The sequence below is a fragment of the Argentina silus genome (genome assembly GCF_951799395.1).
Source record: "Argentina silus genome assembly, chromosome: 2".
NCBI classification, from domain to species: domain Eukaryota; kingdom Metazoa; phylum Chordata; class Actinopteri; order Argentiniformes; family Argentinidae; genus Argentina; species Argentina silus.
Window position 1 is genome coordinate 30,250,398 of NC_139656.1, and position 22,294 is coordinate 30,272,691.

Here is a 22,294-nt window from a genome sequence, read left to right on the forward strand (position 1 = left end):
GAGTTTGCCTTTGGAGTCTGATATTGCTGTCTGTCAACATAAGGACTAAAGGGCTGTTAATGAAAGTCAAGGAAGCCATTTTTAGGCCGAAAAATCAGAAAAGAACTATCAGAAATAAAGTTAGGAATTTTCATGAGAGGAGATAGATTTAAGGATTTGGGGTTTCAGTGGGACTGTGAATGAATAAAAAAGTAGATGGGATTTTTTTTCCTCTCCCATGCCTCAACTTCATTGCTATGACAGAGATGCCTATGTAGTACATTGTTCATAGTGCGAAAAAAGTGTCTTGCAATTTTGAATTCCCCCTTCACCTTCCCCCACCCATTTGTTAACGATGGGGTGCGAACTGTCTAAAGGCCCGCTTCAGGTTTTCACCAGGTAATCAAGAGGAATACCAGAAATACAGCATTATATGCAGCTTCAAAGCCAATCTGGGGAGAAGCTGAAATTCCTAAAAGTTAACACTAGCCATGACTCTGAACATGTGTAGGCCATCGTCAATGAAGTAGTTTTCAATCAGGCTTGATGGCAGCCTGAGGGGAAGGAAAATGAATCATTCCTCAGCATCACTGACCTGTGGTCTAAAAACAGGAACTTCCATTCAAGGCTGTGTCTGGATGTGAACTCATCACAAGGATCTTCCACATTACACAAATCCTGGTCAAAGAGAAAAACAAAGGCACATTGAAGAAAAGGCACAAACATGTTATAAGTGAAATTATAAGTGAAACACCCAAACTGAACTAAAGTAACAAAAGGGTAATGTACAGAGGTCATGACCCTGTTTACACTTGACACTTAAAATCAGAGTTCTGTTATCCAAATACGATGATCACATCAGAGTCTGATGACGGTACATGAGTCCACACCTGGTATTAACAATTAAAAATGTGTCTCCTAATGGTCTCCGTGCCCACATTTAATAGGCTGTATGCGCTTTCCGTGGCTGGATTGCGTCCAGACTACGCAGAAATCAGAACACAATGTGAGGTGGTCAGCCAGATCCAAACAATATCAGAGCACAATGAGGACACAATGAGGACACAATGAGGACACAATGTGTCCTTTGTACGTCCATGGCTGTCATTTAAAAGCGAGCTCTGTGTTAGGATGACTTCGCTCGCATTTAAGTGAAGACAGGGCCCAAGATGCTAGACAAAGGCCGTGACCGAAAGCTCATACAGCCTACTGTTCACTAAAAGTATCTACTATACATACTACATACTATTTAGAGCCTACTGTTTAGTAAAATGTGTGCAGTAAGCGACACATTTCAACATACGGCACCTCATTCATACTGAGAAACCGTCACCTGTAGCTCAACCATGTAAATGGTAATTGGTTAAATTTCCTGAATAGTGTGCCGTGAATTAAGTATGACAACCTGGCATTTCATACATTTCAATTTCGATTAATTTTGCGTAATGCAAAACGTTCTGATCTTACATAGATTAGGAGACTATCTCCAAGAAGAATGTCATCACCATTTGGCCCGCTTTTTCAGGGTAATATCCCACAACATAAAACATCTGCATGAACTCAAATCAGCAAAGGTTCAGGGATGAATGTGAACTTACCTTTACAAACTGTGGAGTGACTAATCGTACTGTGGCAACAAGGCAGACCTGCTCTTCCAGTGATGACTGCAGGGTTCTTGGTAATGTCAGCTCAAACCCGTTACAAGAGGATGTAGGCACTGTGAGAGAGAAACAACAGTCACTCCAAATACCCGACCAGGAGATGGATGTAGGCATGTCAACCACAAATCAACAATATCCATTAACCTGGATTGCAATAGTATACAAGCAATATCTGGGAGTGATGATGAACAACCCCTCTATCTGCTACAAGACGATCTGTAAATAGTGTGAACCAGAGTCACAGTAGCCCTGATATGCCCTAGAGAAAATTACATATACTCTAGGCCATGCAACGATCAATTGAGCCAAGAAATCACAGTGCTCGCTGGAGCTAATATTGTGCCATGACCCACCAAACCTTTCTGGACTGCTAGCATCCTTAACTCTGTATCGTTATGGATGTTATCCAAAATGTTATTTTTTTTTATTTTGTCAACCACCTCTTCAAAAAAACTACTTTCCTTATTTTTTCCACACACACGTTGTGTGAAAGTATTTTATATACAGGATACAGTATATATATATATATTTATTTATATATACACACACACACACACACATATACACTCACCGGCCACTTTATTAGGTACACCTAACCCTAACCCTAACCTGTTCAACTGCTCGGTAACGCAAATATCTAATCAGCCAATCACATGGCAGCAACTCAATGCATTTAGGCATGTAGACATGGTCAAGACGACCTGCTGAAGTTCAAACCGAGTATCAGAATGGGGAAGGAAGGTGATTTAAGTGACTTTGAACGTGGCATGGTTGTTGGTGCCAGACGGGCTGGTCTGAGTATTTCAGAAACTGCTGATCTACTGGGATTTTCATGCACCACCATGTCTAGGGTTTACAGAGAATGGTCAGAAAAAGAGAAAATGTCCAGTGAGCGGCAGTTCTCTGGGCGAAAATGCCTTGTTGATGCCAGAGGTCAGAGGAGAATGGCCAGACCGGTTCGAGATGATAGAAAGACAACAGTAACTCAAATTACCACTCGTTACAACCAAGGTATGCAGAAGACCATCTCTGAATGCACAACACGTCGAACCTTGAAGCAGATGGGCTACAAAAGGGGTCCAACCCAGTACTAGCAAGGTGTACCTAATAAAGTGGCCAGTGAGTGTATATATACACATATATACATACACAGAGTATAAAAGACATAATATCACAACATTGCCATTTTTCCATCTATTGGGAGAGGCGGTCATTAAAACATGCATGAAAAGTTTGCCGTTAATGTTTTTATAATAACACCTATAACGATACAGAGTTGATGCTAGCAGTCCAAAAAGGTCAAGAACAGCGAGTCATTGCATAATATTAGCATAGCTAACCCTAACCCTAGCATGGCCGAGAGTATATGACATTTTCTCTAGGGGCATATCAGGGCGAGAGGTACAGGTGCTTGATCTTCAATCAGACTCATCCATTAGATTAGGCAGTCGGGCTGTCTACCTCTGGTCCCCAAGAGCTGCAGTCCCAGTGTCTGCTGTTTTTATCCATGCCCTTTAATCACAATCTAATTCAGAAGGAAGAATCAGCAGGACTACAGCCCTCGAGGTCTGGAGTTGTCCACTGCTTAAGGTCAATGGTCACCATGGTCACTGGTCATCAGAAACTACAACCTCTGGATGGCTGTAATAGGAGTGTCAAAGAACCTTACCTAACCTTTGCATCCCAACAGATTCTGGTGACATTATCTTACTGTTATCTTACTATGACATTATGGTATTAAAATGACTGGAAGTCCCTGATTTAAAGGCTACGGAAATAGAAGAGAAGAAGGAAACATTTCCTCATGCCTCATTTTCCAGTCAATTACCCTGATATTTGCAGTAATTAGTAATTCATGATAATGATAATGATCATGTAAAGTGTTACCTATGCGGTTCTGAAACAGGAACACCCTGTTTGATTCTGTCCCTTCAAAGTCCCTTCATATCTTTTTCAAACACACCATGTGTTTATGCCGAGACTGGCAGCGTCAATAGACACTGATAATCAAATGACATCACCAATATATCAACATATCACTAAGTTATGTTAGTCCAGGTGGTTGAATATGTATTCTCTGCCGTTTATATAACCTCTAAATGTCAAGGAAATGCGACATTCGAGAACTAAAACTCTGTATGGTGTTGTCTAACGTTTGCCACAACAGAATAGTGAGTTAGGGGAAGAAAAATCAAAACACTTACCATTGTTATGAAACTTGAAATCCCCAACAAATTTCACATATTCATATGTAGGGGGTTCCTTTGGGTCGATGTTTCCTCTGGCCAAGTGACAGCAGAACTCAATGTGCGTCTCACCTGAAAAAAATAACAGGTGAGTGTAAGTTGGCTTTTCCTCAACAAAACAGAAATCATCATGAGGAGAAGTTTTAAAGATGTACCGCCAAAGCAAATAACCCATTCACAGTGTGCATTTACACAATGCTCTACCGGCTCCTCTTTGTAATATATATAATCTTGAAGTCTTCATGGTGCACCATGATGAACTCACATACGTTGACATTTTACCCTTGGATGAAACTCTGACAGAGACAGTAAATCTTAGGTAAAAGAATGATGACAATAATTATTTTGCCATCACAACTTCTGCTCCTCACAACTGCTGACAGCTCAGACATGTTAGCCTTCATTCTATGGCCAGAAATCGACACACAGCTCCCAGTGAACGGCATTCAAACAGACGTACAATAGTTAGTCTTAGCTGTCATGGGACAGCTTGGCAGTGTTCTTCCTACTGAAGGGGATTCACTTGGCAGTGGAATGGGTACAGTGGGGGGATGAGGTGGGGAAAGCATGTCACTGTGCCATTAACATACTCTCACAAACTGCACTGATGTACCCAACATAGGGGCCCCAAGTCACAGGCACATACGGAAGAAAGTCTGAACAGAAAGTAATTGGAGTGTGTATGTCTGTTGCTTTGCTATACATGTTTATATAGCTATATATTATTATAAATATTGTTCCTTATTTTGTTCAAGAGAAAGCCTCCACTGTCACTGAACTAGCTTAACTGCATGCACAGCTAGGGACTGTGTCATTTTAATTTAAGCTTCCAAACCAAATGTGTTGCTCTCCATTAGACTGTGTTGTCAGGCATTGTCAGGAGGCTGTGAATATCAGTGGCCTGGTGCCATTCAGACTGATGAGAGCATGGGAGACATTTGTAGGATGGGACACACACAAAGGGAAAAAGCACTTCCTCATAAACCAGACTGTTAACTCTATTTGTACTGTTCCACTGCACCTGGGAATATTATGTATTTTCTTTAAGGTTCCTTTTGTGGGAAGCTCTGACTCAACTCAACTATGCGAGTTCCCTCATTCAAGAATAGCAGTGCACACAACCATGCACCTGACCTCCTGTATTCTTGAGCACTTGTTAAGTAACACTAAATGAACTAAACCTTGAGCAATGTTATGATCGCACTATCCATGAACCGAGTGCAGAACATTAACAGAAAGACTGGTTGCCAAGCATTAGCCTGCGTGTGTTGAGAGTGTTTTAAATATAAGAAGGAGGATGAAAGATAGGTGCAGAAATTGCCTGTTGCCTGTGCTTACAGATGAGATAGGATGATTATTCTAGACACAGCTTTGACAGTAGTTCTCTGATTTGTATTTGTAGTTCTAAACATAGACTATGATGCTAGCGAATCCACATCAGTCTCTTGCTCAGAAGAGCACAATTGTAGCATGGGATTAAGGTCAGTGTCTCGAGCCCTGAATAGTGCAGTGTTGGAGATTACTAAAGCTACCATAATACTGATTAAAACTTCTAATCATGCTGGGAGGGTAGATACTATTATTAGCTAAATGACTAATCATAGGACCACACTACATTTAAGGTCAGTTCCAGAACTGTAGAAGTAGTCAGAGGCACAGTATGAGCTCTTTCAACGTTGTGGTGAAAGCAGTGTAAATGCAAATGAATTTCAACACAGAGTCAGGCCTACTGTGCTGCTACTGGTGAAATAAAATGTCTGCCTGTGTTTGAGAACGTGGTGCGCTACTGGGCCATTGCATGGTTTGATGTATAATTCATGGGGATATCGTTCATAAAAGAAGTGAAATAGCCAACATCAAAAGAAAGAAAGGTCACTGCAGCCTTGTTCATTGCATTGAATAAAGTCAAACTGAGCAACGTTACATAAGGAAAAAGGAGGTTGGTACAAATTACTTGTACAGCAACAATAGAAGGACTATTAATAAAAGGACTATTCATTTTCCTTGAGCTTGCATAGATCTACAGTATAGACAAGCATCTAGTTTAGAGTGTAAAGTTTCTCAAATTTCTCCCACGCTGTATAACATAAAATCAAAACGATTTAACAAGGCGATACTCAGATTATGCCTGTACTTGAGGTGGACATCACCATGAGGCCAGGAGACAATGGACCAAACACAGTGGCCCGTATAAAATACACCCATCTCTATGCAGACATCACCTCCTGTGTATCCCTGATGGTGTCAGAAGCTTGAGGTAGTATAGGTTCAGCACTGAGGAGGCTGGTGTGCATGGAATGGAATGAGGAATGGTATTACAATGTGCTTGGTCCTCTGATTTCTTCCTCCACCAGCCTTCACTGGTACAGCACTGAGGGAGCGAAGAGGATACTCACCGTCTAGGAAGTCAGCAGCAATGGAGTCAGTCATCAGCATGTGGGATGATAGCAGCTTATACACCTCCCCGTGCTCACGCTCAGGAAGGAAGTTCAAGATATTTTGGTCCACCATATCTGACTGAAACAGAAAGCATGGATTTGTGACCGTCAGTTTCTATGGTCCATCACTGTCTGGTGTCAACGCAGCCATATCATATGTTCAATTTAATGTTGATTTAAAAATAATGGCCACTGAATGGTACCGTCAATGCCAAAAAGACAATAAAGCATGGTGTAACAAATCATAAAAGCCCCCATATAACAACACATCAAGTTGAAAAGTGTATACAGTTGGTATCGAAATCATGAGGCAATCTAATCTGACCCATACTAAGTTATAACTGTAAAATAAAGTCATTAAAAGATTGAGTGGTAAAGTGGAAGGTTAACGTTTAACCTGTGACACTTTCAGGAACTTTATGGTTTCAAACTTAAAACAAATCATTGTTTATGATGCAGCTATTCATATTAAGTTAAAATTACATTCCAGTCCAATTGGGGGGGAGGGGGGGGGGGTCAATAAAATGTCCTGTATGCTTTATTAATAGGAAAAAATGCGTCTTTGTGTAGCTGTCATGCCATCTGTTTTCAAGGGGATGATAACATATGAATGCTAATATCATGCTAATATCACTTACCGGTAAATGGCCAATAAGTGAAGACACGCTGTCGGACACATATATGATGTTTCCATCTGTAGTCAATGCTATGAGGAAACCATCTAGAGCCTGTGGAGGAAAACAGCGTTATTAGCACACTGGCTACTTCCATTGTTTAGAATATCATTTGTTCAAGGAGTGCTCCATGAGTGCACTGCTGGCATACATTATCTTACTGAGACTAACATCACAGGATATCTACAGACAAGAATCTTCCTTTAATTAAAATCATTATCTTATTGCGCCAACAGTCCAGGACCAGAGTTAGTAAAGGATGTCTTTGATTGATTTGGGAGGAAGTCAATGTGGCCCTGAGCCTTACCTCCAGCATCAGCTGGGTGAACTCCTCGTTACTGAGGAATGAAGGCTTCCAGTCCTGTCGGATCTCACACGAGTCTGTCTGTGCTGTGATCTCTGAAAAACAGACAAGAAGAAAGGGGCAGGAAGGGGTTAGATCTGAAGACACGGTGAATCAAGGGGATTTACTGCAACAGGCAACAGAAGGACCACTGACTCATATCTCAGATCAGGCTGCAATGGTCAAGAGGTCTCAAAGCACATGGCCTATAGCAGAAAAGGAGAAGGGGGTGAAGAAATATCATGTGGCAAACATTGAAAGCTGTGACTCTGATTCTGACAGGAGACAAGCTTTGTAGAGAATAACACTCTTGTTCAACAAGTATTAGACAGCTTATGTCCTCCACAGGGGAGGCTGGTGGCGGTAGAAATGGGAAGACGGGCTCCCACTGCTCCTCCACCCTCCTAGTACCTTCCTTCTATTTCCACTCTTTCTTGAAGCAGTGATGTTCTGTACACACACACACGCACACCCACACGCACACGTGCGCACACACGTTAGCTACAGGTCACTACTGTACATATCCCCCTACCTTTTTGCTTCTGCAAGAAGTCAATGGTTCTCTGTAGTATGGTGGACTTGTCCATCTTGCGCGGATGGCCTTGGCCCTGCAGCATGGTGCAAAGCTCCTTGATGAGCACATTGAATTGGTCTCTTCTTTTCTTTTCCGACTTATTACGAGATGCCCTTTAATAGAAAAGCAAACCAAGAAATAGGTTTTACGTGCCGGTGGTTTGCCAAATTAACAATATACAGTGTTTGTCAGATACAGATTCATCAAGCAGTGCTGCTTGCTCAACAATATTAGCTACTGCTTCATATGAATGAATCACAACCATGGCAATGAGTGACAGCTGCGTATGAAAAAACATCATCGCAACTCATTCATTCCTCGCCCACCATAGAGCAGCTTGCAGGCCGCAATGTGAAGGATGACAGTCCATAATCCCCCCCAAAAAGAACAACGGACTGATGAAATAATGGACATTGTGTACTAAAAGAAAAATGCGGAAAAGCTTTGTTATTTATCTAACTGATGGTTTGTTTGATTATTCTCCTCACACAAACCTTTGATAAAACTCCCACATAACCCTCAAAATGAGAACACACACAAACTAATGATTTGAAAGTCTATTTTCAGTGACATACATCAGTGGAATCTATCCAAGATTGGTGGATCTATTCAACCAGGTCAAGACACTTTGACTCACCAGTAATGATGCATAGTGCATAGTGCATAGTGCATAGTGCATCATTACTGGCGAGTCAAAGTGTCTTGACCTGGTTGGGTAGATCAAGGGGGGGTCTCCTCCATGACACATACATAAGACATCTGAATCTGTCCGGCCTTGAGGAAACACTTGTGCTGAGACTGTTGTGGTGAAAAGTGATTTCTAGACTTTTGAAGACATTCAACATTTGAATGAGTCTTGACATTGCCACCGCAGACAACCTCACAATGCAGAAGTACATCAAACTGGCTTGTTATTAACACTCTTTGTACTGATCCTTTATTTATACAGGGAGATCTGAGACCTAAGTCACTTTAACAGAAGGGTGTTGTCATTTCTAAATGGTGAAACCAATATGTACACAAATACCACCAAATAAAAGCTGAGAATCTCTACTTCAACCTCATAGTAATCAACATTTTAAGTATAGAGCCAAAAGAAGACAAAATGCTTCACTGTCCCATTACGTACGCAGGACACTGTAAATAGAAAAAAGGACCGGACCAAGAATCAAGCCTTGTGGAACACCCTTTGTTATATCTAGAAAACCTGACTTAACACCATCAGAAGATATACATTGCATTCTATCTGTTAAATAGTTGAAGGAGTGAAATACTCTTTGCTCTGTCGGCCTTCTCTCCCTTTCTCACACTCACTTAAACACACGCACACGCACACGCGCACACACACATACACACAGGAATACCTTTTTGCCCTGTCTTTCTCATCTTCATCCATCAAATCGTCCACGCAGCTGCTGGTGCTAGAGGGAGAGGGGATGTTGGAATGTTGGAATGTTGTTTCTCGGAATATTCACCAATGTCATCAACAGACAGACACAGACCAGATGGATTCTAATCCTCCCTCTTCCCTACATCATTATGATGACCTGATATCAATTTACACACAGTAATCGCATACAGTAAAAACAATCTTTAAAATGGCTAAGATATCTAATACGCTAGGGTCTAAAACCATGGTCCTAAAGAGGCAAACTGTTATGTTGACAGTCATCATTTGAATTTGAAAGAAAACAAGGTTAAGATTATTAGTTAGCTACTCTAGTGAATCAATAAAGGGCTGATTGGTGGCTCTCTTGGACCAACAGTGAGACACTTGCAATGGGTGTTTACACAATCAACGAGGGCTGTGAAGTATACTGTTTTTTGTTATACCGGTATGATCCACGCTGTGATATGGAATTTGACTATGCTGTGTTTGCTCCTCTCGTCATAACACATATCAGATCGTGTGCTGCAAAATATAATTAATTTCCATCGAGACAGGAGTCCGATTTTAGGTTACAGGGGGATTGAGACTGGAAAGGAAAATAATCGACTGTATCCAGGACAGGAAAAGATCATTTCCCTTGCCATGCCATCCTCTACTCTGAATGGTTGACAGACTTCATGGCTATGGTGACAGACAGGTAAGCCTATGCCTATCAAATTTGTGACTGTTTGAAGATTCACAATGACAGCTTAAGAGGCACAATTCTTCTTTAAAGGCTTAGGGGTATCCCCTGTATCTTTGGTGGTAATGTTTTGAAGAGAGCTATGCATTGAGTCAAGTTATGCATACTCATTAAACATATTTAGAACTTTAATTATTAACAAACAAAAAATACTGTCAAATACCGTCATACATTTTGAAAATACTGTTATATGATATTTAGGCAATATCGCCCAGCGTTAATCTACAACACACAAAGTATCTCCCTAGATAGCCTAAATTGTATGAATGTAAGTATTACTTCTGTATACACACACTTATGTAATAATTAACATTTACACAAGGACTGAGAAGCAAGCTGATGATTAAAATACATTTTCAAAAAGAGTAAAAAAAGCAGTGTTGATACTCACTCCCATTCTCTCCGGCTGGACGGACAAAGGCTGCCAAAGTCGGAAAGGTTGTCCATACTCACTCCCTCTCCCATCCAGGCCCTCTCTGAAGTCTGATGTATCCCATCAGCGCTAGCGGCACTGAAACCCCTGGGAAAATGCTACGGTACTGTTCACCTGCTGCCCACCTCCTCCTGAAGTCCACCAACAATCTGTAAAAGACAAGAAGAAAACATTGATGTAAATACATGTTAGGAATCTACTAACATGCTTTCCTGAGGCATATCTGTTACTCACACATCGGATAATTACACTAGCATTATCCATAGACAACTGCAGTATCAAGTGTCGATAATTTTTTACCATATGTAAAGATTGCTAGTGTAAAACATTATGGGTGCCGGTTACTTTTCTCCAATTCATACTTAAACAGTCTCAAAACTACATGAAAGTAAGCAGAAAAACTGTACAAATGTATCATACAAGTATGTTACTGTATGTATTGGTGATAATATACATAGGCTGACACAAGGAAACCTCTGATTAGTTTACCAAGACCCTATGCGTTTAGGCCTATCATAAGATTGAACAAATCAACAACAAAAACATCACACAATGAATTTGTGAGTGACGATTTGAAACAGCATCATGTCTTTAGCCTGATATCAGTCAAGATGATAGAAGAAAGGGAAGATGGTTAAACATCAACATATACCACCTGGGCACAGCAATTCAACACCAAGGAAGCATTATGTGCGGGAGGAGCTCCTCTGACCTAGAAAAATCCCAGAGGCAGAGACACCTCTTTTGATAATCCAGAATAACAAAGAGAGAGAAAGAGCCACCTCGTTCAACTCCTCACAGAACATAAAGGAAGCTTCACAACACAGAGCAAACACCTCTGGGAGCTCAAACAACCTCTATCTATTTGCAAATGTAGCCCTAACAGAAAGGTCATCCCACTTGGGCTACAACCAGGTGTCAGCCAGCCATTACATCTACTATAATACAAGAAGAACCATTAATTGGTTCATGTGTAGGAACATGCTGGTCGGGCATGGACCCTGAGGTCTTAAAGAATGATAATTAAGCTTTCATCTAAACTCTGTCTGTAATGTTTGCCCCACCAAAGCCTCAAAATCTGAGATACCCTTCTTCCCTTTGTCAGATGTGTGTTTACTGTAAACTACACAGTCCATCTATCAACATCCTTCTGGATCCAAATAAAAACTTATTCCAAACTATTACTTCATGCTGAAATGTTTCCAATCATCTAGCATGGGGGACAGACATAATTTTTTCCTTCCTTTTGTGGGCTGGAAATATTTTAGAAAAATGTATCTATCAATTATTTCTATGTAATTATGACAGTTGGTGGCCATTTTCCATTAATTACTGTTCTAGTCTGAGAATGGTGAGTCTGTGCCTGTTTTCACTGGGCAGAAACCCAGTTTTTATTCCATATGTCCACTGAGTGATATACAGGAGTGGCCAGCTTGGATATTACATTTCAAGTAACTCTCTTCATCTAAATGAAAGCGAGGAAGAGTAAAATAAATAGCCGTAAACTGAGTAAACTTATGCGCCATAAAAAGATTACATTTCCTCTAAAAACAAAACATTTGTCATACAAAATGTCAACACTAAACTAGGCCTACAGTATCTCCCTTTATGGTATTCATGGAATTTTCATTCACATGAAAATCGATTGGTGACTATGCTTGATCCTGACCCCACAATAATTCCTGAGCATTATAGCTCCCTGCATCACTGTTAGTGTTGATTTAACTCAAAGATTATATTTTTAGACACAATTGATACCTGCTACTTGATACTTTCTTTGACACAGGCATGCTACAGTATAATTGGATTGGCTTTCAGTCACTATGTTTTAGCAGCTGTTGAGGTGAAGTCGATAATTGAGTTGAAAACCCTTCAAACAAATAAGAAATAAGACAATGGGTAGAATGACAAAAGACCATGGCAAAGGATAAAAGCTGAAGTATAGAAAGACTTTATGGAGATTAGAACCAGGTTGAGATACTAAAGCAACAGCTTCAAATTAATCTCAACAGAGTAATGCTAGGCCTAGTCTTAGTTCCCTTGGGTGACATAGGATATCAGGATACCTCCCCACACCATTTTACTAACCATTAAATATCCATTACGTTATGTTAACACACAAACACAACAACAGTGGTTGGCATGAAAAACAGCACAACACAGTTAGTTCTGATGCTTGGTTAAGTTTGAGCTGACTTGCACCAAGGCAGTAGGCAACAACCTAGACCACAGACACTTAAATGTACCCTTTACAAAAGGACAGAGTGGTTACAGAGGGACAGAGGGTTCTACAAAACCACAAGAACACATTTTTAAAAGTCTAAAATGACAGCATGTTCCTTACAAAACTATGAATTGGTGAGAGACTATGAAACTATGAATATGGTGAGAGAACGTCTTTCAATTTGACAGATGTAGCCTCTACAGATATCACAGAAACTGATTCTGTGAAAAAAGGAAGTTGACTGCAGCAGGGGTTTGGAGGGTTCATGGGTGACTTTTTCACCATTGTTTGGATTCTTCATGTCTTAATCAGGTAGGACTTTGGTCCAAATCGGACTTGAGTTTGAATTTTATAGAAAATTATACAAATTCCAGAAAATGATAATCGCCATTTTGGGTACAATCAATATGCTTATTTCTCAGGGATGAAACAATATTTCTACAAAAATGATTCAGGAATACTTGCCTTATCTGTTTCTAGCTACATAAACCATTTTCAATCTGAGATGGTGGGTGTCATGGCTTGCTGATTTGACATGGAATGACCCAACAACAAGTCTTTTTCTGATAAAAAAAACAAACAATGAAATTAACAACTCATCAATTTCTAGTAGCCCACACCATAATACAGTGCCCTGCATAAGTAATGGGACATATCCAAGTTCAAGTTCATGACCAGCGCTGCACATATACACCACAAGAACAATGTAGAGGAATTGTCTCACTTACACTGGGAAGAACTGAGCTCATTGGACAGATGAGTTACTTTCCAGAACTCATCTGCTCATACTCAGAACCTCACTACACTAGGCCGGAGTTTAGAAGTTGGCCGCCGGTGTGACGATGTCGCAGGGGTACGGTGACGTCACTAGTGAGTTCTATTACAGGTCATTCAGCTCGGCAAAACAACCTCCAGGGGGCACCACTGAGCATAATGGATATGCTTACAGTGTGTTGTAGTGTGTTTACAAACATTGCCGCCTGATGAATTGTGTGAGAAGCATCTTATGAGTTGTTGTTTCAATTTGGAAAAGGCCAAATTACTGTCCTTGGATAAACCTTGGAATATGTGTGTCCACGAAATTACATATTATTAGCTCATAGTGATACAATGTTTCTCAGTTGATTCAGTGCATTTCAACAGTAAGCTATATGGACACAGCGTGCTCACAAAGCAAAGAGTGCAATTCATGTCAATAATTTCCAATCCAAATTAAGGACTTTCATATTGGTGTCATACAATCGCAGTAGCCTTGGACAGTTGTTGATATGTGTGACATGATCATGATCTGTAGGCTACACATTTTGATTCAGCTCCTGTGTGTGCGTGCATGCTTGAGCTCTGCTTACAACAAGGTCAAATCATTTCCCATTAAACAAAAGTGTGACAATTTATCTAACCACTAGAGAGATACATTTCGAATGATGAGCACAATCCACTCCTCCCCTAGAACAGTAAACTCTTCATTTAACCAATTCCTTTAGTTAATAGAAGATTGACATGCAAACATTGATTTTACTGTAGACTTTAATATTACATATTTTAGAGAACTGCGGCCACACCCCCTTCCAACATGCCTGGTTGTTATCATTAAAAACAATATGAATTTTGAATTTAGACTCATGTGTCATTGATTAGATATCAGCTTTTCAAGTGTGCATGGAGGCTATTGTGACGCTTAATGATAACAACCTATATAGGACAGCAGAAGATGACATCAGCCCACATTTGCTGACAAATTCGCTCACCTTCCCCCACTCCACACCTTCCCCCACTATATAGTAATACACTGCCCATCATGACCCACTTATTGCAGCAGAGATGTTCGTCATTGTTCTGTGATCTGTCTAATGTTAGCCTACGTATGTTGCCATGTTGTCATAGACAACATGTCTCAGTTGTCATAGAGAACATAAGAATTTACATCTCTCTTTCTTAACTCACTCCTTAATATACTGATAGCAACTTGCACTCTGGTAGTCTAGATATCACACTGGTTAGGCTACTCCTAAAGCCTATATGTGAACAATTTGTGGTGCGCGTTGGCATAGGCTCCTGCTAGATTGTAGTGCAGGTTTGGATGAGTTGGGATTGATATACTGACAAATATATGCAATGCCCCCTGACCAGAGCTGGTCCGGACGGGTGCACTCAGGTGAATCAGTTGTAGACCTTACCGGAGACCAGATCATTTCATGCGTTTCACTTGCACTAACCACTACGTTATTCTCTCATCAACCGTAATGTGATCAAGAACGTCAGTGTTGAATAAAAATCAAATAACAGCACAAACCAGCACATTGTGGCCATTGTTAACAAATGGGTGGGGGAAGGTTAAGGGGGAATTAAATGTCTGTGTGTGCTTGCTTGAGCTCCGCTTACAAGCTCAAATCTTTTCCAATTAACAAACATAAGCGTGAATTTATCAGCACACTCTCCCCCTTCAAACAATACCTCAAAAAGTGCTACACAAAATAAATTCATTATTATTATTACATTGTGTGAACAAGAGAAGACTGCCCTTGCTGAATATGTGGATGTTCGCACCCTATTATGACAGTTTTGTAGGCTACTCTATCCGGCCTCAATTCCACTGAAACCCAACATCCTTACTGTCTCGCATGAAAATTCCTAACTTTCTGTTATCAATACAATGAGAACATTATTTAAGCAAACTCGCATTTATTCATGTCAGACTGCGCTAAAACATTTCCCTGTTTCTCTGCGCTGTGAGAGATGTGCGTGACGATTGCTTGGTCCTCTTTAAAATAACCACATGTTTAAACCATTTCCACTCTTCATCTCTGCAATTCATGAGATGCTATAATAAACTTGATTTTGCCAATCTATCTGATAAGGCAAACTGATAAGGCAAACCGTTCTCTTTTCTACACTTTTCCTTCACAGCTCTTGTCACCACTTTGTGGTGGCTTTCGGCAGCACTTCACACCGTGTGTCTGCTGCAGCAGCACTGTTGAGGTATACCCCACTGTGATGTCGGTGTGGTCATACTAAACACAGGCCTATTGTACCTTTCATGTTCTTTGTGACAAAAAACCTGTTCTTTGCAAGAGGTGAAGAAACCTCTGTTTTGTTGATCTGTTGGATGTTTTAACTGCAGCTTTGTGGTTTTGTTACTGTGTCATTAGAAACAGTTTGTTAAACTAGGCTACGCTGCAATGTAGTAATACGTTAATACAATGTTGTTAGTGTTTACAGCATCCGTTACACAGGTACACAGCAACTTGGTTAAGTATGGCCCAAAGGTTGTAATGTTAATCTTCTCATTTGTTGAAATTAGTTGAAAATATAGGCCTCCAACAACAAGGATGTGGACTGGGCCCACTGGGCCCATTAAAAGGCCCAGTATGTAACATTCAAGTTTTCTAAAAGCTTCCTATTGGTTGTAATGACTATGTTTAATCAGTACCGATCAGGGAATGAGATCCCTTGAAAGAAATATTTCATTTACAAACACCGTTTTGGTCCCGAAAAAGTGGTTGCTAAAATGGAGTGTCCTACCCGACACTCAGTTTGCATACAAACATGTTCTTACTGCCAGGGGTGTTCTAGGGGAGGGGCCAGGGGTGTTCTAGGGGAGGTATTTCTGATTTCCTTTTCCAAAAAATATCCTCTTAGCTTTCATTTGTCACCCAATTTGATATGCTCTGATGAATTTGGATTTGGATCCTCACGGGCCCCTTTACATGGAACCGCCCATAGGCGTCTGTATCGTCATAGAAATCAGTGAATGACCGAGTGTTCTTCTTTTCTTAGTTCAGCTAAACATGTTTAGATCCAGTTATAAGCCAAACGTGCTTAAATCTTAAAACTTCAAAGTGAAACAAACAGAAGCTGTTATAGACTTTAGAGGCAGCAAAGTGTCGTCGTCCTGCGACTTTGGGATGTTTTATGAAAAGCGCTTTACAAATAAAATGTATTATCATTAACCTATTATTATCATCATTTGTATTCCATATTATGGATTTTTTTTTGTTACTAATTTACTTTACTAGGAGTTTTTTCCTTTAGTCTAAGAAAGTGAATTTCAACTGTGCATGAGAAGAAACTGACAGCCTTTGCATCAGATGCAAAAGCTTAGTAAATCTGGCCCTTTAGGTTGATATTTACTTATTTGACTAGCATATGCCCTTATGAAAAAACACAGATACAATAAGGAGGTGGTTACTTATGATATCTGTACACATTGCCAAAACACTTCACATTGCCAAAACACTTCAAAAAAAGATTTGTGATCAATTTAAATGTTACCTCTGCCAAACAGTGTATAGGTATCAAACCTATACCTATTTCTTTTCAAATGAAAATAACAAAAACATAACTTGATGAGGGTTTCTATTGGTTCACACATCCAAGGTTACAAACCAAAAACAATGATCAAACACAGCAAATGATTAATATTTGATTTGACACAATCAATGTGCCTGTCCTTGATTACACTAGTCAACTAACCACTGTAAAGGAAACAAGCTACACCGCCATTGGTTCCTTGAGCAAAACAATGGGAGGGAAATTAACATACTCAATAACCTCCTTCAACCAAGATCCACTGAGATGAAGAATGGTTGCATCAAAAAAAATCTGTGCATCCTTTACTTTTTCAAAATATATATTTCACAGCCAAATATTTGATTCATAGTATTTCATAAACTACATGGGTAACATGAGTAAGCCCTACTGGTGGAGGTAGCTGAACGAATCCTGAGAATCAAGTCAAATCAAAGCAACATAGTGTAGCAAGGTGATGTTCCATAAGTGTTGTGTAGCACTAGCATACATTGCTTCTCAAGATGCAGACCTAAATAGTGAACTAGACCAGAGCTTGCTGAAAGCCTGTTGTAATATTCATATTCTCCGATACTTAATTCAAAGAATTTCTAAATTCATCCCCATGACATTGTGAAAATTAGGCTATTTATTGACCTGGCATCATTACAAATTCTAAAAGCACGAAGCTGTCCTGGTGATGAGACCTTGCTGTGAGAGATACTGCACTGGCGTGGACTTCAAGAAAATGATTAACTACGTTGAGCAAATATAGCATGGATTCGTCCTTTTAATTTAAATACTTTGACAGCTTCAATCAATCAATCCAAAAATGAAGTATATTGCAAACCTACATCTGTACAAGCGTTATAAATGATCATTTAAGTGACATAAAAATGACATTACGTTTACATACCTTGAAAATCTGACTTGACTTCAGTTGACTTCAAGATCCTTATGTCACTTTTTTCCGTACTCATTTTCCGATCTACATACTGTGTGCAACTCACGCAGAGCCAATCCGCGAAAGGGACGTTTAATTTACTTACAAATGTTGCCTATGGTTAAAAACTCGATTAATAACCTCAGTAACACTCCCTAATTCTATCGGTATATAGATAATATAAAATTCCGTCAGTAATCGTTTTCGGGTTAAGGTTCGGTCTGTTTTCCCCTACCACACTCAACATCCTCCTTTGGCAGTCCCCTGTAAACAGCCTGAGCCGCTGCGAACAGGGAAAGTAGGTCAGTCGGTAGCTCAATACTTAGCTAACGACATCATTAGCAACCGGCTGTGCTACAACACACGACTAAGACTGTGTACATACAATGATGAAAACATAAAATTAAACTAAAGCTCGTGTAATACTAACACTGACATGGCATTGTATTCACGTATCCTTATTTCGAAGAGTCGTTGATTAATTTTACAGGCGAAACATATAGAAAACGGTGTTGAGCGAGGGGGCGTGTTATATCTACAGGGTCGAAAGGTTGCTCTAAATCTCTGTACATATGTCAATAACATGTTTTAATCGAGTCAATCTGATCAGCTCTATTACCTGTAACCAACGCATTGGGCTACCAAGGCGAATGTTTGTTTATGAACAACAGGAAGAAAAAAATGAGTTCTTAGAAAAAATGAGTTCTACCTCCCAAAAAGTGTTCTTCACTGTGAGAGAACCCTTGCATCTCTTGGGTCCCATCAGAGAGTTCTACATGGAACCCAAAAGGTTACACAACAGTAACTACAGAGAAACCCATTTGGAATCCTTTTTTCCAAGAATGAGGGCTTTGGTCATTACCTTTGTTATCAAAAACAACAGGATGACTGACATTGCAAAAGCCATTTTTGATGCCACATAGGGCCAATCCCCAGAAAATCAGTAGCCATTGCCTCATGCTGCTTAGTCCAGATGGTTGTTGATTGATTGACCAATCGTTGCCGAAATGTTTAGTACATATGTATTTTTTTTCTTCCACATCATCTCCATTTAGGCCTAAAATACTCTGAATCGTGTGCCCTACTCAATTAACATGCCCTTAATTCTCAGAGCACATCACATAAGTGTCATCACAATGTGACATCTTTACATTAGATTATAATGACATGAAAGATCACACATATTCCTATAACACTTGTTCAAATATGTCCTGCAATGGGCTACCAAGGCGAACTTTAACAATTGTTATTTCATGACTGTACAAATTATTTGAGTCATGCATAAGCATATGTATTTGATATATTTCTTAAACGTATGATTTGCATTTGTTTCAGGGTTACATATAAACGGCTAGTCCACAGCACAACAGATCAAGGCCACTAACTCACGAAAGGGAAAACATTTGAATGAGGAGGCCTCCCAAAGCCATTAGAGCCAAACATTTTAACTGGCAGCAATAAAGTGTTATTACTTTGTTTATCTGAAAAAATGAACTGAAACAGATTACACATATCTTGAGCACATTTCGACTTCAAACTTGTATGTTAATTAATAACTAGTTACAGACATTACTTCCTTCCCGGCATGTTCCTTCCTTCCATTACTTCCTTCCTGGGACTCTCTATTTCAATACCATTTCCATATCTTGTGGTCTAAGGAATCATGAAAACTTAGACACTCTAATCTTTCCTGTTCCTACCGTACGTGTGAGCTTCCTCTCTGTTGAATGAAGTGAAAAACACATGTGTGTAACCCACACAACTACTAATAACAACGCAAGGTAGAGGATGACTGTTAATGGGAAGAGAACGTGATATTGATCATAGATAATAGATTATAAATCTGTTCCATACCAAATACATTTGTCACAAATTCCAATAGCTCAGTCTGATGCAAAATTAAAATGAGACAAGACGAGACAAATTGTTGTGGTGTCAAAGACCATACTGGATAACGGTTATAGGAACATATGGTTTTTCCCTCTCCAAAACACATGCAAAAAACCTGTACAGCTTTTTTGTCATACAAATACATTTGCCACTATGTTTTCTGATTTACTGTTGTTGCTGGACCAGCTTCATCATCAGACTAATGTTCTTTGATAAAGCAGGTGAAAGCTGTCAGCTACAATGTATAATAAGTGTAAATACATTGGGTTTTATTGTATATGAGGAGAGGAGGAAAGTCACAAACTAATTAAACAATGTGGGAGCCTATAATTAAGGTGACCTATTTCTAATTTAAATCTTTGATTTAAATCTTTCACTTTTTTTTTTCTCAAAACATGCATTAATGATAACTCAATTAAATCAGAGGCTTGCAGGCAGTGAATAGCCTTTGTATTTTACAGCTATAATTTCTCCATATAATCTGCAAGTAGTGACAAAATGAATGACAGTTACCACTGCTTTTACAGGTCCATAACATAGCTGCTCAAGGACATAATTACATAATATAACTATCAGTGATACATGCCTAATTAATATCAAGGGTACATAATGAATTGCAATTATGTTCCAGTAATTACTGTACATTTTAGAGGTGAATGTTGTTTCATTATTCCTGAGAATTGTCTCCCAAAAATATGGCTGTTTTGCTTTGCTATCTTTGTGTACACTGTTATGCTCCAAATAGCATCACTAAACCAACTCATAAGTTACTACAAGATTTTATGGCGACGTGATGTTTGTACACATTCTGTATGTTCCAGATATTCCTAATATACCTGGAAAATGTAAGAACTTCATGTCCAGTGCTGCCAGCAGGAGTGATCCCTTTCACTTAACTAGCACTGGGAATAGTATTACGCTTGGGAAGTAAATACTGCCTTTGACATTAAGATAGGTTGCAGCAGTGGTAACTAGGAAGTGTTTGGGTCACTGCTGAATTTACATGTAACATTTGATTTAGCCTTTGGCTTTATCATAACACAGAAGGATATCATTGTTGTGCTCCATACCTCAACACACCCCAACACTCACCTTTTCACAAGGAAAAGACTGAGTCAGAATCTTGTGACACACCTGTTCTTCTGGGGGACCCCACCCTAGACGTGCAACTTTCCTGGGATCATTTAAGTCAATTAAACAGGATAGGTACTTTTAGTTTTTTTTTTACTTTATTACATTTTTGAGCATGGTTCTCTCAACTCTGAATCTGACCCTTAAATTCATGCCATTTGTAGTATGTTTACAGTGGCCTCATACCCTTATTGTTTTGATGCTAATGCTAAGCTGTGGGCAAGTAAACTAAGTCATACTGTATGTTTGGTTGCTGCCTCTAAGGATCTATAGATTACTCGTTAGGCATCCAAAGATTGAGACAAATTTTTCAGTACCCCGTTGAATTTTTATCTTTAGAAATAAGCATTTTCATGACCAACATCACAGGGTGTACCGTATACTGCATGTATGCAACATGACATAGGGGTAAACACACAACACACAGCATCAGTACAATTTAAATGAAGAGCATATTTTGATTGAAATACTGTTACAAACTCCCATTGACTCTTACAGTGTGCTTACTTGAGAAAAAAAAAAAAAAAAAGAATGCACTCACGGTCATCAAAACATAGTGCCATTAGTGGATGATGGTCACAGAGTAAAGGATTCCATGACGATGACGCTGTATCACTCTGAAAGAATATTGTTCCTATGCCAGCGGCCAACAAGTCTGAGGCATATATGATTCATAAAGATCTCCCACATTTTACTGCATTATTCACCATCCGCCTACGTACAGATTAGTTCCTCTCTGTTATCTAGGTCAGGCGATTGAATAATGGGATGACACTCCGTTTTCATAAACGATGTAATAAATGGACGAACTGTGACGTTTTTTTACTCTCCTATACGTAAGCTCAGCTGTTGCCTTTAGATCAAAGATTTCTTTTTTTTTTTTTCTTTTTTTTTTTTACATTGCTATCAATGAGATGTTGAGCCACATTGCCTCTAGCAGGCATCTGTGATGTCGGTGTCGGTGATGTCATCACAGTCCTCCTCTGAAGCACTGACTGTCATTAATCAGGCTGTGGTACTGCTGTTCTCTCCGTGTTCCCATGGAAACGTTATGTGGTGGAAATGCATGTGGTCCTCTTTTCCATCAGCAAAAGCAGTCCTGTCCTTCAACCCACTGACTCCAAGCAGTGTACCATAGGTCCAAAACCTACTGACTCAAAGCAGTGTACCACAGTTACAAACATAATTGGAAGGTAATCTCAGAATGGTTTTAAGACCTACACGACTAGGGATTTACTTTCTAGTGCTCTATGCAATCCAACTTGTAATCTAAACCTTGCTACACTGTTGAAGTTCAGGTTCTAAACAGGAACATATGTTGATATGAAATGTAAAAAAT

General features: G+C 39.6%; 1 protein-coding gene across 4 annotated transcripts in view; it reads right to left on the reverse strand.

Moving 5' to 3' along the window:
• The window catches only part of npas2 (neuronal PAS domain protein 2), a 44,180-nt gene that overhangs the window by 11,032 nt on the left and 10,854 nt on the right, over nucleotides 1-22,294 (reverse strand). For 2 of the 4 annotated variants that reach the window (XM_083665430.1, XM_083665428.1), the window contains exons 2-10: nucleotides 10,439-10,629; nucleotides 9,280-9,336; nucleotides 7,874-8,028; nucleotides 7,306-7,397; nucleotides 6,963-7,052; nucleotides 6,283-6,403; nucleotides 3,845-3,958; nucleotides 1,578-1,696; nucleotides 575-657 (exon numbers count right to left, since the gene is read on the reverse strand). In XM_083665430.1, coding sequence (XP_083521556.1) covers nucleotides 575-657; nucleotides 1,578-1,696; nucleotides 3,845-3,958; nucleotides 6,283-6,403; nucleotides 6,963-7,052; nucleotides 7,306-7,397; nucleotides 7,874-8,028; nucleotides 9,280-9,336; nucleotides 10,439-10,512 — 905 coding nt within the window. In that variant the 5' untranslated portion in view covers nucleotides 10,513-10,629. Of the gene's footprint in view, nucleotides 1-574; nucleotides 658-1,577; nucleotides 1,697-3,844; nucleotides 3,959-6,282; nucleotides 6,404-6,962; nucleotides 7,053-7,305; nucleotides 7,398-7,873; nucleotides 8,029-9,279; nucleotides 9,337-10,438; nucleotides 10,630-17,907; nucleotides 18,136-22,294 lie in introns of those variants that run through there. The other 2 variants (XM_083665429.1, XM_083665431.1) reach the window with 2 other exon arrangements.